The 13,362-nt window shown below is 44.9% G+C and overlaps 1 protein-coding gene across 1 annotated transcript in view; it reads right to left on the bottom strand.

Annotated features, from left to right (window-relative positions):
* The window catches only part of LOC144098171 (ATP-binding cassette sub-family A member 17-like), a 187,402-nt gene that overhangs the window by 141,188 nt on the left and 32,852 nt on the right, over window positions 1-13,362 (bottom strand). The window contains exons 3-5 of the mRNA XM_077630691.1: window positions 5,298-5,452; window positions 4,285-4,434; window positions 370-580 (exon numbers count right to left, since the gene is read on the bottom strand). Coding sequence (XP_077486817.1) covers window positions 370-580; window positions 4,285-4,434; window positions 5,298-5,452 — 516 coding nt within the window. The remainder of the gene's footprint in view (window positions 1-369; window positions 581-4,284; window positions 4,435-5,297; window positions 5,453-13,362) is intronic.

Genomic DNA, 13,362 nt, shown 5'->3' with positions numbered 1-13,362 from the left:
AAAGCTTGCAGGCACACGGCAGCGCAGCTGGCAAAGGACAGGTTAATTGGAGAGACATAGGAGAGGCCTTTGCCCTGCAGGGGGCTTAGTCAGGCTGGTGATGATGACTGACGAAAGCAAGACGTTTGTGTGACTGCTTTGGTTAATCTGCCAACTTGCATAATCAGTTTTTTACTCGAGCTGCATGAGTTTAAACGCTCAGCGCGTAAAAAGCAGAGAGCCACAAGACCAAGAGAGAAGAGGGTATCCTCTTACAATGTTCTCATTAATCACGTGCAGTGAGCACAGGCAAGACACTGCAATTTTCTCCGCATTGTTTTTTCCCCTTTAGGACCACCTTGGGCCGTACGAAGAATTTCCGCCACTCACCGTACTTCTTGCGCAGGAAGATGGAGGAGCCGCAGCAGCTGATGAGGCTCTTCGATATGATGGCGATGCGGTCTCCCAGAATCTCAGCTTCGTCGGTGCTGTTTGTTGCGAGCACGACGGTCGTCTGGGCGCGTGCCCTCAGAATGGCGTCCCAAATGATGTTGCGCGAGTCCGAGTCTATGCCCGCTGTGGGGCTGTCCAACAGAGCGAACTGCGGGAAGAAGGCGGAAGCAGCTTTAGGAGATGGAGAGAACAGTGTTAGTAAGAAAGGAGACTGCAGCTGATGCTCTGGCTGTAAGGCAAGATACAGAGCATGCAAGGGCAACGCAAAAATTATGGCAGTGAGAAGCAATGCAATATTCTCTATTTTATAAGTCGGCTTCTTGCCATGACCGCCGTAATAAATAAATCACCGCAGGCGGTCATCTGCAAAATAGGTACACACCTATTTCTTGTTTCGTTACAAGACTATTGTTTTGATGTACAAATGTTAGCTCAAAAATAAGAGACAATCACAAGAAAGGTGGACAACACAGCGCGCGTTGTCTTGTCCACCTTTCTTGTGATTGTCTCTTATTTTTTGCGCTAACATTTGTACATAGAACTATGCACCAACTAGCCCCGCAACAAGTGTTACTATTGTTTTGAATTTAATTGGAATAAATTGGTCGTGGTAGTCCAGTTTCCCGCTCGACTTGTACGCGAAAAATGGTTGCAAGCAAGGAACAAGCTCAAAGAGCTTAGATATGCAGATAAAGTAAAGGATATTTTTTTCATTGAGAACCTAGCATGCGTTAGCAGTGAATTGTTTTGGAGAGTGAATGCTAAATAAAATTCCTTTAAATTCTTCTGTGTGCGAAACTGCAGCGTATTTGCCAGGAAGAAAGTGGGCGCTTCAGTCTTGAAGATCATGTCCCTATCAGACATTGGTAATATGACATAAGCTCCTCAATTCAGATGGCCTCACATCCAGATTGACATTCATCAACTAATTGATTCGTTATTGATATAGTCTTATTATACCCTCTTTTTGTGCGAATGAATGAACGAAATTTATTCCCGGTCATCATGGGTCCTCACGGTCTGGGCACAGCAATTGCGAGGGGGTGCCTCCTAGCCTGATCTCAGCACCGGAGACCGCGGAGAGAGTCTGACTGTAGCCTCGTTTCATCTCAATCGACCATTTTGAGTTTTCAAATTTAGCGCCACGATTTCTTTTCAAATATGGCGCTATGGTTCGTTCTCGCCCACCTACTTCTTTTCAGAACCATTCGCTATGTTCGCAACAATTCTCTACACTTCTGACATTTTTGGCTGTAATTAACTATTCCTATGGACTTAAATTTTTGAGAATCACCTCCAAATCACCCTCTTACTACACAACTGCTGCTGACACATTTCGATGACACGCTTTGCGGACAAGACCCCGCTGACGTAGCCTAGAAATGCTTTCGCATTAATAATCGTCATCATCTAGCCTCTGACAATGTAAGGACCGTGCAGAAAGCTTCTAGGCCATCATCATACTTATCATTTATGCCAGGGAGCAGAAGAAAGTCAGCATTTATATACACAGCATCTCTGATAGTTGCGCTGTATTGTTTTAAACTCAGCGGTGCATTTTTATCACGAAAATAATCCTAGGGTTAGCAGGCCACATATTTTGGATTGTAGATTTGCGTCCGCAATTCGCGTTAACACTTTCTACCCGTACTGCGGTGCTCACCGGTGAACAAAAGAAATCCGGCCTCACCAGGATCGATACTTTTTTAAGCGTTTGCAGATTTTGCATGGTCGCATACACATAGGTGCAGGAAGTTAAGCTATTCAGAGCAGCTCGGAACAAGTTGTAGATGGAGGAGAAAGCCTCGGTAGAAGGCCCCGGCTTTTATGAGCAATCGGTTCGAATGTTCTCTACCCTGAGAAATTCGTACGCGTATTGCAATTTTTCTGTCCTCGATGACTGTCTATTTCTTATTGTTATCCTGTATCGCCGGCACAGGGGTCACTTCGCACAGCGTCTGGTAAAGGCCTTTAACCAAGGTTGCAGTAACGAATACTCTCACCGCCTTCATGCTTGTGCATGTCAAAGGAGTAACCCCATGCGATTGCACTGACTTTCTAATTGTAGTGCCCCAGGCGCCTAAACCTTTTCGGAGGTCGTTAGCTCGACGGCTCTTAGGATCCGAGCGACATCGTCCCTAAGGGGAGGCGCGATAAGCGCGCGGTGGTTTTTGGGATCACTGGCATTGTGCTCCGCACAGCTACCCACCAGACGTATTTTTCACGGCTGCAGCTGTTCGCTGTGCCGTCAAACGTCAGTTCATCCTCTTTGACCACCTTTCAGGGAGAGTGCCCAGGACGTCTCCTATATTCGCCGCCACGGAATTAGACGCGTATAGGCTAGATGAGATGTCAGTGGTGGCGCAATACCTCTGCCATCACCCGTCCTCCTCGTGATATATGCAGTATGTTTTCCACACAGAGAATTCGCACAGGAACTGAAGCAGCGTGTTGTACCAATGCCGGAGTGCCGGGCTTCACCGACACTATATCACACTGTGTGGGGCTCCCAAAATAACACGTCAGAAGACGTTATATAGAATGCCACGCCGGAGCAGTGGGAGGCAACATTGTCCAGCTCAATATTGTAGAACATGCAGAGCGGATAGCTAGAACCAGATGAGTCCTGCACTGAGACACCGACCGTTACGAACACAGCGCCAACTTTTTTTGAGGAACTAAAGATTTTTCTCTCTGAGTCTCAGTGTGTTACGCGAAGGAATGTTTATTGGCTCAAACAAGGGCCTTTCATAGCCTCGAGTATGACGTAGTGCTGACACGCTTGTGGCGTGGGGACCCATGGCGAGTACGGCTGGTGTTCATCGAGTCGTGCCGGCGATTAGCAGTTACCCCATAACGCTTTCAAACTGCTTTCCAGAAGCGCTTCCAGTAACATCCAATAGCCACTAGTAAAAAGCAGTAGCAACTAGCTGCCTAGAACTCTGCTACAATTTCTCTCCATGTTTTTTTAATGAACATGCAAGTGACCTCCTAAGGAGAGTAAAATGCACTCATAATGTCGTCGGGCTGCGGACACAGCCGGTTTGCTGCAGCGAATCGACGTTCGAATTTTCTTGTATCTAAGGCACTGATGAGTGAGGCATCTGGAAGGGTCACTGTAAGCAGAATTTGGTCGATGCGCTTCTGCGGAATTGCGCAATACTGGCCGGAACGGCGCACGTCGTGCAATTCGTTCTCCCTGGTAGGAGAGAGTAGGGCTCACTTGGTAAAACGAGTTCATTTCTATGGAATGCGATGATGTTTAAGCGGTCGAAAACACTCACACTTCTTGATTGGACAGATTCATGCCATTTGCAATCCCTCGCAGATTTATTTCATAAACGTCTGATCATTGACGTGCCCGCCGAAGAACGCCTTCACCTTCTCTACACAGAATTGGCCCTACTGAAAGCAATCGCAAAAGTTAGGTAAAAGATTGAGTGTTTAATTACGAGGGCTAGTTACGATATTGATGGTGATGAGATGATGCCAAGAAAGTCATTGCGGCGGATAATTATGACTAGGTGACAGGTATTGGCCATCATATGAAAGTGGTTTCTTACTGTGTTTCCGTGTTTAGTTGCGTACGAAGTAAAGTCACCACACACCTAAACCAGGTTTTCTTCAGTTATGGAAGAAAGCGCCTCTAGTTCTAAAGCACAGAAAGCCAGAATTCCCGTTCTTCAGGACGTCTCACTCGAATGTAGTAAAAAAGAACTACAATATAATAAGTGCCATTGAATGTTTCCCCGATTCAGCAGCGCGAATAATGCAAAAGCCTCGAAAACACGAAGGTCGTGATTTTGACTGGCGGTTGAGCCACCCAATTCAAAGCAGGCAGCTGCCATGCACCTCGGGCGACTCCAGTAGCGCCATGGCCACCTGCAGTCGCCGCTGTTCAGCGTAGGTGATCTTGCTGGCTAACGTGTCTTTCGCCTCGATGAGCTGGAACTGCATCAGTGTCGTCAGGATGATGTCTTCGACGTCCTCCGCTTCGCGTAGCTGCAGGGAGGAGCGACCTACTTATTCGCGCACAGCGGCTCCCACGCAGCTCGCTACAGCTGCCAGTGAGAGATTCACACGCAAGTAAGGTGAACAGGTTTAGGAAGTTTATAGCCTCTAAAGCGCACGCTGCGTGGTCAGCGTGCGCTTATGTCATGTATGAAGTCACTGCAACGCGCAACGCTGAGTAGGACGAATACAGTGACGCCATAAGACGTGACGCCTACGCTACAACACACCGAAACGAATAATAATGAACCAATAATATTATACTCCCAACTAAGAGAGCTTTCACAGAGTTTTGTGGTAAACAGTATTTACCGTGACATTTTGTTTTATTATCCTCAGGCTTAAGCTACGCGATAATTAATACCGACGAAGAAAGAAACGCATTGGTGTGTGCCGTGTGTTGGGTAAGCCTTAGGTAATTGCTTGAAGTTAGAAATGCACATGCTGTGCAGTTTCGGACAGAATTGTGGTTATGATGCCAGGCAGGCGCTTCGAGCCATTCAACTGTTACACGTTTTGTGTACTGCCCTTCATCGACAGCACAGGCGCGTGAAAGGTGGGATACTAAAACAAGTACTACTTGCTGAAACCCTAGCATAGTCGAAGCATGCAATCTTTAAAGGCGCTTTTGCCGCGCACTACGCAAGCATCGTACACGTGGAACTGTAGATAACATGTAGCCGGCGCTTTTACCTGGATCAAAACTTATTTCAGGCCTTTAACACATTTCGAAGCGTGGTGCCTTTGGTCTTCTCATATGTAATGCAAGATTTGGAACTTTTTTTAAAATCTACGTACGCGGACGGGCCCGCTCTACACCTGGCGTTGTATAGTCAGATGAACGCTATGCTCACCTCTGCAGTGAAGAGCAGGTTCTCTTCAACTGTCATAAACGGGATCAGCGTGTTGTTCTGCGGGCAGTACCCAGTGTTTGCCCTCACACTCGCGATATTAGTGCGCATGTCCAGGCCGTCGAAGAATGCCGTTCCTGACGTAGGTTTTATTGCACCTGGAACCGAAGGAAAGATCGTCATGCACTAGGGATCACAGCGAAAAATGAAATTCAAAGAAGGCAGCATTTCCTCGTTTGGTAAATATTTTATGGGCACGAGGATATAGTGCACCAGTCGTAACACGCATGCTGCCTATTTCAAGCGTGCAGGTTAAAAACAAAGTGCAGAATTCCGCTCTCAGAAGATGGTCGCCTGCATGCACAGTACACATTATATCGCTTTGCATGTCTGCTCATTTCTGTGGATTGCGAAGTAGCCCTAATTTTGCTGTTATTTTTTGTCTTCGCAACCTGCGCGCCAGGGTTGTGAGCGGAAGAAATCGACTCTTGGTTGTAATGCGTTTTCAGGTCCTAAAGCTAAATACGCCGTAGTGAACGACCCAATATTCATTTCAGCAACCTGTAGTTGCTTATCAGTCGCCGAAAAACAATAGAGTTTTGCGTAATGCCTCAAGATGTTATCTATAAAATTTTGTGCGTAGGGTACTAAACACACAAAATAATTAGAAATGCCGATTAATATTATAACTGCTTAATATAGCATATCCATAGCATAACAGCCAGAAAACACGAGCGCCGACTTTAAAGTGAACTTTATTGCATACTTGCATACGTTTATATCTTTCCTGCCGAGACAAAGTTACGAAAAGAACGGATCTTACCAACACCGAACAAGACCTACAGCCCCGTAAGGGCACTCTTCAAAAATTGCATTTCGCTGTTCTCAAGTGATAATGACGGTTTGCTGACGCATGAAGAACCAACCCTATGAATATGGTTATCATCATCATCTCCATCCTGACTACACCCACTGCACGACAAAGGCCTCTCCCAGGCCTCTCCCATGCCTCTCCAATTAACCCTGTTCTTTTCCAGTTGCGCCCACCCTATACCTGCAAACTTCTTAATCTCATCCGCTCACCTAATCTTCTGCCGTCCCCTGATACGCTTGCCTTCCCTTAGAATTCACTCTGTTATCCTCAAGAAGGAGCGGTTATCTTGCCTTCACACAACATTAACACACGTTTGTTACCTCACCCACTCTGCCCGCCACCGGTCTGTTAACGTTACAGGTATCATTTTTCTTTCCATGGCTCGCTCCATTCTCCTTAACTTAAGCTGAGCCCTTTTCTTACCCTCCATGTTTCTGCTCCGGAAGTCAGTAATAATAATAATAATAATAATAATAATAATAATAATAATAATAATAATAATAATAATAATAATAATAATAATAATAATAATAATAATAATAATTGGTTTTGGGGGAAAGCAAATGGCGCAGTATCTGTCTCATATATCGTTGGACACCTGAACCGCGCCGTAAGGGAAGGGTAAAGGAGGAGTGAAAGAAGAAAGAAAGAGAGAGGTGCCGTAGTGGAGGGCTCCGGAATAATTTCGACCACCTGGGTATCTTTAACGTGCACTGACATCGCACAGCACACGGGTGCCTTAGCGTTTTTCCTCCATAAAAACGCAGCCGCCGCGGTCGGGTTCGAACCCGGGAACTCTGGATCAGTAGTCGAGCGCCCTAACCACTGAGCCACCGCGGCGGGTACCGCATGTCAGTACCGGCAAGATACAGCCGTTGTACACTTTTATCTTGAGGGATATTAGTAAACTGCCACTCATGATCTGAGAGAACCTGCCATATGCGCTCCACCGCATTCTTATCCTTCTAGCTATTTCCCTCTCATGATCCGGATCAGCTGTCACTGCCTGCCCTAGGCAGACGTATTCCTTTACCACTTCGAGCACCTCGCTGCCAAATGTGAACTGCTGTTCCCTTGCTATACTGTTGAACTAAGCAAAATAATGTCGTCAGCGAATCGCAGATGATTTGGGTATTCTCCATTAACTCTTATCCCCAACTGTTCCCAACTCAGGCCTCGGAATACCTACTATAAAAAGGCGGTGAATAGCATTGGCGAAATCGTATCTTCTTGCCTTACGCCCTTCCTTACTGGAATTTTATTGCTGACTTTATGGAGGACTACGGTAACTGTGCAAATGATATAGATATCTTCCAGTATTTTCACATAAGGCTCTTCTATACCCTAATTCCGCAATGCCTGTATGACAGCTGAGGTTTACACTGAGTCAAATGCTTTCTAATAATCAATCATGGCTATATATAGGGTTTGGTTATATTCTGCGCATTTCTCTATCACCTGCTTAATAGGGTGAATATGATCTATTGTGGAATATCCTTTACAAAAGCCTGCCTGCCTGCCTGACCTTCTATGAATATGGTAAGGCAGGTCTATTTCCCTTACGGTCTGATCACTGTGTGTGAAAATGACTGAAGTTTCATGGAACAAAGGACTACATATGTGAATTCACTTGACAACCGCGAAATTAAAGTTTTTGTGGGTGTCTTTGCAGAGTTCTGGGTCTTAATCAGTGTTGAAACGTTTGATTCTCTACTTAACTTTGCCTTGGAAAGAAGTATGCAAGCGTATGCAAGCGTATGAATGCAAGCGTGGAATAAAGTTTATTTGAAAGTCCGCGCTCGTGTTGTCTGGATCTTGGTTTGCTCTGTTTTTCCCACGGTTATACTGTGGATCGTAACCAACTTGCCCAGCTTTCTATCTTTCTAAGCAATTCCTATTAAACATAACTTCATGGTTCTTGTACCAAGTAACTGGCGATCGTTTTTACAGATTTTTCTCGAAAGCTGATCCGCAGAGGCTAAACGTTTTTTTTTCTGCAAACACTGCGTGCCCCAACACGCTGTACTCACTTCTGACATTAAACGTTCATCTATTGTAGCTGCCTGCTGTTGGTAGCCCTTACTCACAATTCTCGCCATCCGCTCGTGGTAAGCAATGCGCGGCCAACGAACTTCAACTTGACACCGTAATCGACGACGCTTCAAACCTAGTCCGATTCAGCTACTAGCCCGGAAACCCGGCCTTTCACCGACGCCATCAATGGCACGGCCTACCCGCGCAGCATATTCTCTACAGCCCGAGCCGCTGAATATTAGCTAGGGCACGGCAGCACACGCAACGTCATTTTGTACCTGCTGCCGACATGCCAGTTTCGTTACCTGAACATTCGCACTCTATGTAGAACTAGAAACCACTTGCCTTGTAGCGATGGCTTGCCCCATCGTTATAGTGGCGCAACGCAGCACAAATGTGCTGGGAATATTTAGAATTACACATGTTATACCAAGTGAAAACAAGTTCTCTCTCAGGTCGTATTGAGTTTAACCGAGTACCATAAGTACCAAACGCATATTAATCTGTCCTAGACGTCTCTACGTCTCGACAATGCACAAGCCGTCATATCACTACGCTAAATAAAAAACAAGAGTACTCAACGCAACCACGATAAGATTTTACGCTCGTAAAGACCGCATTCATCTGCTTAAATTTGCTCACAAGAAGGAATAAAGACCACAAGAAAATAGACGAAACAAACTAAATAAAATTCGAACTTGCAGTCGTCCAAAGGCGTCACTACTGACACAAATTATTATAGGCGCCACCTACTCTTAGGCCCAGGAGAACCGAAAAAAAACATGGAAAGAATCAGAAAAAATGGTAAAAGTTCTTTGCTTTACTGAGATCGGAGTGCGGCTGGATAAGCATAACAGAGAATGTAGACATCGACTAGGAAGATTTAGCAAGGGTAAGCAATGTCAAATCATCATTAATTTTGTCATCAACATCAGCCTAACTGCGTCCCTTGAAGGGCAGAGGCCTCTGCCATGTCTCAGCAATTAACCCTGTCCTGTGCCAGGTGCGGCGACGTTATTCCCGCAAACCTCTTTATCAAATACGCCAACCTAACATCCTGCCGCACCCTGCTACGCTTGCTTTCTTTTCAAATCCAGTCTGTTACCTTTAACAGCCATCGGTTTCTAGCCCTCGAACAACATGCCCTGCCCAAGACCAGTTCTTTTTCTTGATTTCGGCTAGAATTTCATTAACCTCCGTTTTTTCTCCGGCCCATTCTGCAATCTCTCTCTGCCCCTTAATGCTACACCTATCATATTCCTTTCCATAGCACGCTGCGTTGTCCGCCATATAGGTTGAACACTTTTCGTTAGCCTGCACATTTCTGCCTCATAGGTGAGTACTACTGGTAAGATACAGCTTTTCTTTACTTATCTCTTGAGGGATAATGGTATATTGCTACTTACGATGTGAAAGATTCGGCCAAACACGTTCCATTCCTGTCTTATTCTGCTAGTTATTTCCCTATGCTGACTCGAATTAGCGGTCACTACCTGCTTTATGTAAATGCATTCTCTTACTACACCCACCACCTCGCTACCAATTGTGAACTGCTGTTCTCTTGCGAGATTCTTGGACACTACGTTGGTTTTCTGCATATTAATCAGGACTCACAATTCTGCTCTGCCTCTTCAAGGCGGAGCAGAATTTGGAGTCATCATGCTTTGAAATTCATCACCTGTGTGTCTTAGGAAGGCAGCGTCATCAGCGAATCGCAGATTAGTAAGACGTTCTTCATTAACTCTTATCTCCAGTCGCTCCCAAGCTAAGCCTGTGAGCACCTCTTGTAAACAGGCGCTGAATAATACTGTAGGGATCGTGTTTACCTACCTGATGTCCTTCCTTATGTATTTTTGTTGCTGACTTTATGGGGAACTATGATCTTCCAGTATGTTTACCTAAGTAGTATCTACATCATCATTCCGTAACCCCTGCTGCTTTATAAGTAATTTTCTTTAAAAAACTAATTGATTGGCACTAGATATTTAAAAAATATAGAAACATTCCCCTATGCACCTTGGTTTCGGTGACTGTTGGCTTCCTTAATATGTTTGTCAAACGAGCCCCTCACTTCATTTGCCATGTCTGCTAATATATATATATATATATATATATATATATATATATATATATATATATATATATATATATATATATATATATATATATATATATATATATATATATATATATATATATATATACACCAAAAGTGATTTCTGGCAGCTGATTTGGTCAATATAATATAAAATCACCAAAAATTGAAGAAACAAAACAGGATTTAATTCACGACGTTTCGGCTGGAGGACCAGCCTTTTTCGAGTGTAGTACAGCGTTTGAAACACACAGTATTTATAGAGAATGCGCGAGGTACAAAGTTTACAAGTTTACAGCAAAGCACGAGTTCAAAACACTAGGGGGGGAGGGAAGAGACCAGGAAGAATTTTTTTTTCAAAGGAAGAGAGAGAATCGGTGACAATCTAAGAAGGGGTCTCCTAACCTGAATGCAGGAGTCCCCAAGGGGCCGATTTTTTTAAATAACAAAAGAATAATAGGATTAAGATAATAAAAATATAAAAAAGGGGGTGATTCTTTCCCACCACCTCAGGGCTGCCATGGAAAGGACCTCGAGGTGTCGCTCCTCTCAGCATTTTGGTGACAAGCGTGAAGGGCTCGACCCCTGTACAAGGAGGAAGCTACATTCCAGAGAAACTGGTAGGGGGGAGGAGGGGGAGTAAAGAGGAATGCAAACGAGGCCTCTAATAAAGAAAAAAAGACGAAATTGGGGACTCTCAAGTGAAGCACGTTCACAATCACTTCGATGCTCATCTACTTGGAACGCCTGCATTCATCTCCCAGTCCGGTGCGAGAATAGAAGACATCGGCTCGCTTTTGGATCACGTGCCGCGCTCCACCACCACCGTTCTTCTGCACGTCGGTGCTAACGACGTTGCAACAACGCCGGCGCAAGTTGCCTTCGAGCGGTACAAGACCCTCCTCGGAACCATCAAAGCTGACCATCATCAGGTGCGTTCGGTTTACGTGACCCTTGTGCTTCCTCGTGCCCTAAACCGACGTCGTCGAGGCATTGGCATGAGGACCGTCCAGCGTTGTAACCGCGAAGCTTTCCGCCTCAACACCATGCTGCGCAAGCACTGCCAGCGCACAAGAGGAGTCTTTTACGTGGACCATGGGCTGGAGTGGCTTCCACCCGCACGAGTAATGGCCGCAGATGGCCTGCATCCGAGTTTTGAAGGTGTGGCCATAATAGCGGGTCACCTCCAGCAGATCCTGCTCCGGAAATCTACTAGAAGGGCTCAACCAACGTGGTCTGACCATGCCCACGGCATTCCCAAAACAACCAGACCGCCGCCGACGCAGAATCCATCCACTGCGACACCTGAGCCAAAGCCGCGCTACTCCCTGCAGAGCTACAAGGACGTCGTCGAAAATTCATCCAAGAACTGACTATCTGCTAAAGACCAAGGTGAACTGATTGAAACTTCTCTATCGAAAAAGTTTTTAACATTAAGAAAGGTTGTAGTAAAAAGAGCTAGATACGAAAATCATGTGAAAACCTTAGACCTGTATAGCCATGCAAATATCATTCCGAAAGGCATGAGAATATATTTAAAACCAGCCACATCGGACTTATCGCTTCCTCTAAAAACCCATTGGCAGGATATACTTCAGAAAGCATCAAGAGAACTAATGGATATTGTAATCCAACATGATAAGTCTTGTCTCGACGCTTTGAGGCTCAAGGAAGCTCAGCTACGCAAAGACGTTCATCTGACCGATAAGGAAACTGCACTTTTAGAGCTATTTCTAAACAAGAAACAGCGTTCACTCCTAACTCAGAGAGAGAGGAAGTTCCTTCGGGATGGGGTTCCTCTGCAGCTCCATTCGTCAGAATCAGAAATTTGTCAGCTCCTTTCAACCGGTAGTCCAACCTCTGCATCAGATATAAGAATCAGTTCACCTAATTCAGGCTCATGTCAATCAACCTTAAAAGTCACTAAATCTACATCAAACAATGTTGTTAATTTCTCGTCAGTAACTTTGTCACACGATAAGTGCATGGTGCTGTTCAAGGGCCTCAACTTTTGCCCCACTAGCGGTATAATTAATGAACTTCAACTTTACAAAGATCTGGATAATTTCTCCCGAAACCTTAGACTGAGAGAATACTCCCACGGTCGCCTCCAAACATTAGATTCTGATCCAAAACTTCGATCTATTACTCATTGGACACCACCTCCGCAGCGCGATAAGTGTCTAGATTTATACATAAAGGCAGTGCAAAAGGATATCCTATCCGAATTTCAAAAACGACGCTCTTATCGCCCTAATCTCACAATGCTTGAACGCAATGCGTTGCAGGCCCTCAGCAGCCGATCTGACATCGTAACAAAACCAGCGGATAAAGGTGGCGCCATCATAGTTATGAATGAATGGGATTACCTTGATGAGGCCCAAAAGCAGTTAAGTGATTCCTCATTTTACAAGGCCCTCCCTACTGATCCTACGCCAGAGTATAATAAGAAAGTTTCTGAATCTATTTTAGGTTTGGCAAAAAAAGAAGAAAATTGAGGACAAGATCGCAAAAGCTCTAATTCCTTTACATTCAAGTCCAGGACGTTTTTATCTTCTTCCAAAGATTCATAAATAAAACAATCCGGGAAGACCAATTGTCTCTGGAATTGGAACCGTTACCGAAAACATCTCGAGTTATGTCGACAGCCTCATCAGGGATATCCCTTCCTTATATCCTTCCTATGTTAAGGACACCACCCATTTTTTGAGTGAAATTCTCGACTTAGTCATTCCAGATGATTCCCTACTAGTGACCCTGGATGTCGCTTCACTGTACACCAATATACCGCATGCTGATGGCATCAACGCAGTCGTCTATGCTTATTAGCGCATAGAATCTAAACAACCGGTTGACGGCAGCACACTTGCAGAGATGTTAAAACTGATACTTGAGTTAAATAACTTCGAGTTTAATGGCCAGCACTACGTGCAAATAAGTGGAACGCCAATGGGAACCGAAATTGGACCAAATTACGCTAATATATTCATGGCTGTGCTTGAGACGAAATTCCACAACAACTTTCCCTTTAAACCAATATTTTACAGAAGATTCATCGATGACAT

This window comes from Amblyomma americanum, chromosome 7 (assembly GCF_052857255.1).
Source record: "Amblyomma americanum isolate KBUSLIRL-KWMA chromosome 7, ASM5285725v1, whole genome shotgun sequence".
NCBI lineage: Eukaryota > Metazoa > Arthropoda > Arachnida > Ixodida > Ixodidae > Amblyomma > Amblyomma americanum.
Note: the sequence above shows the minus strand (reverse complement) of the source record. Positions and strands in the feature narration are given on the sequence as shown.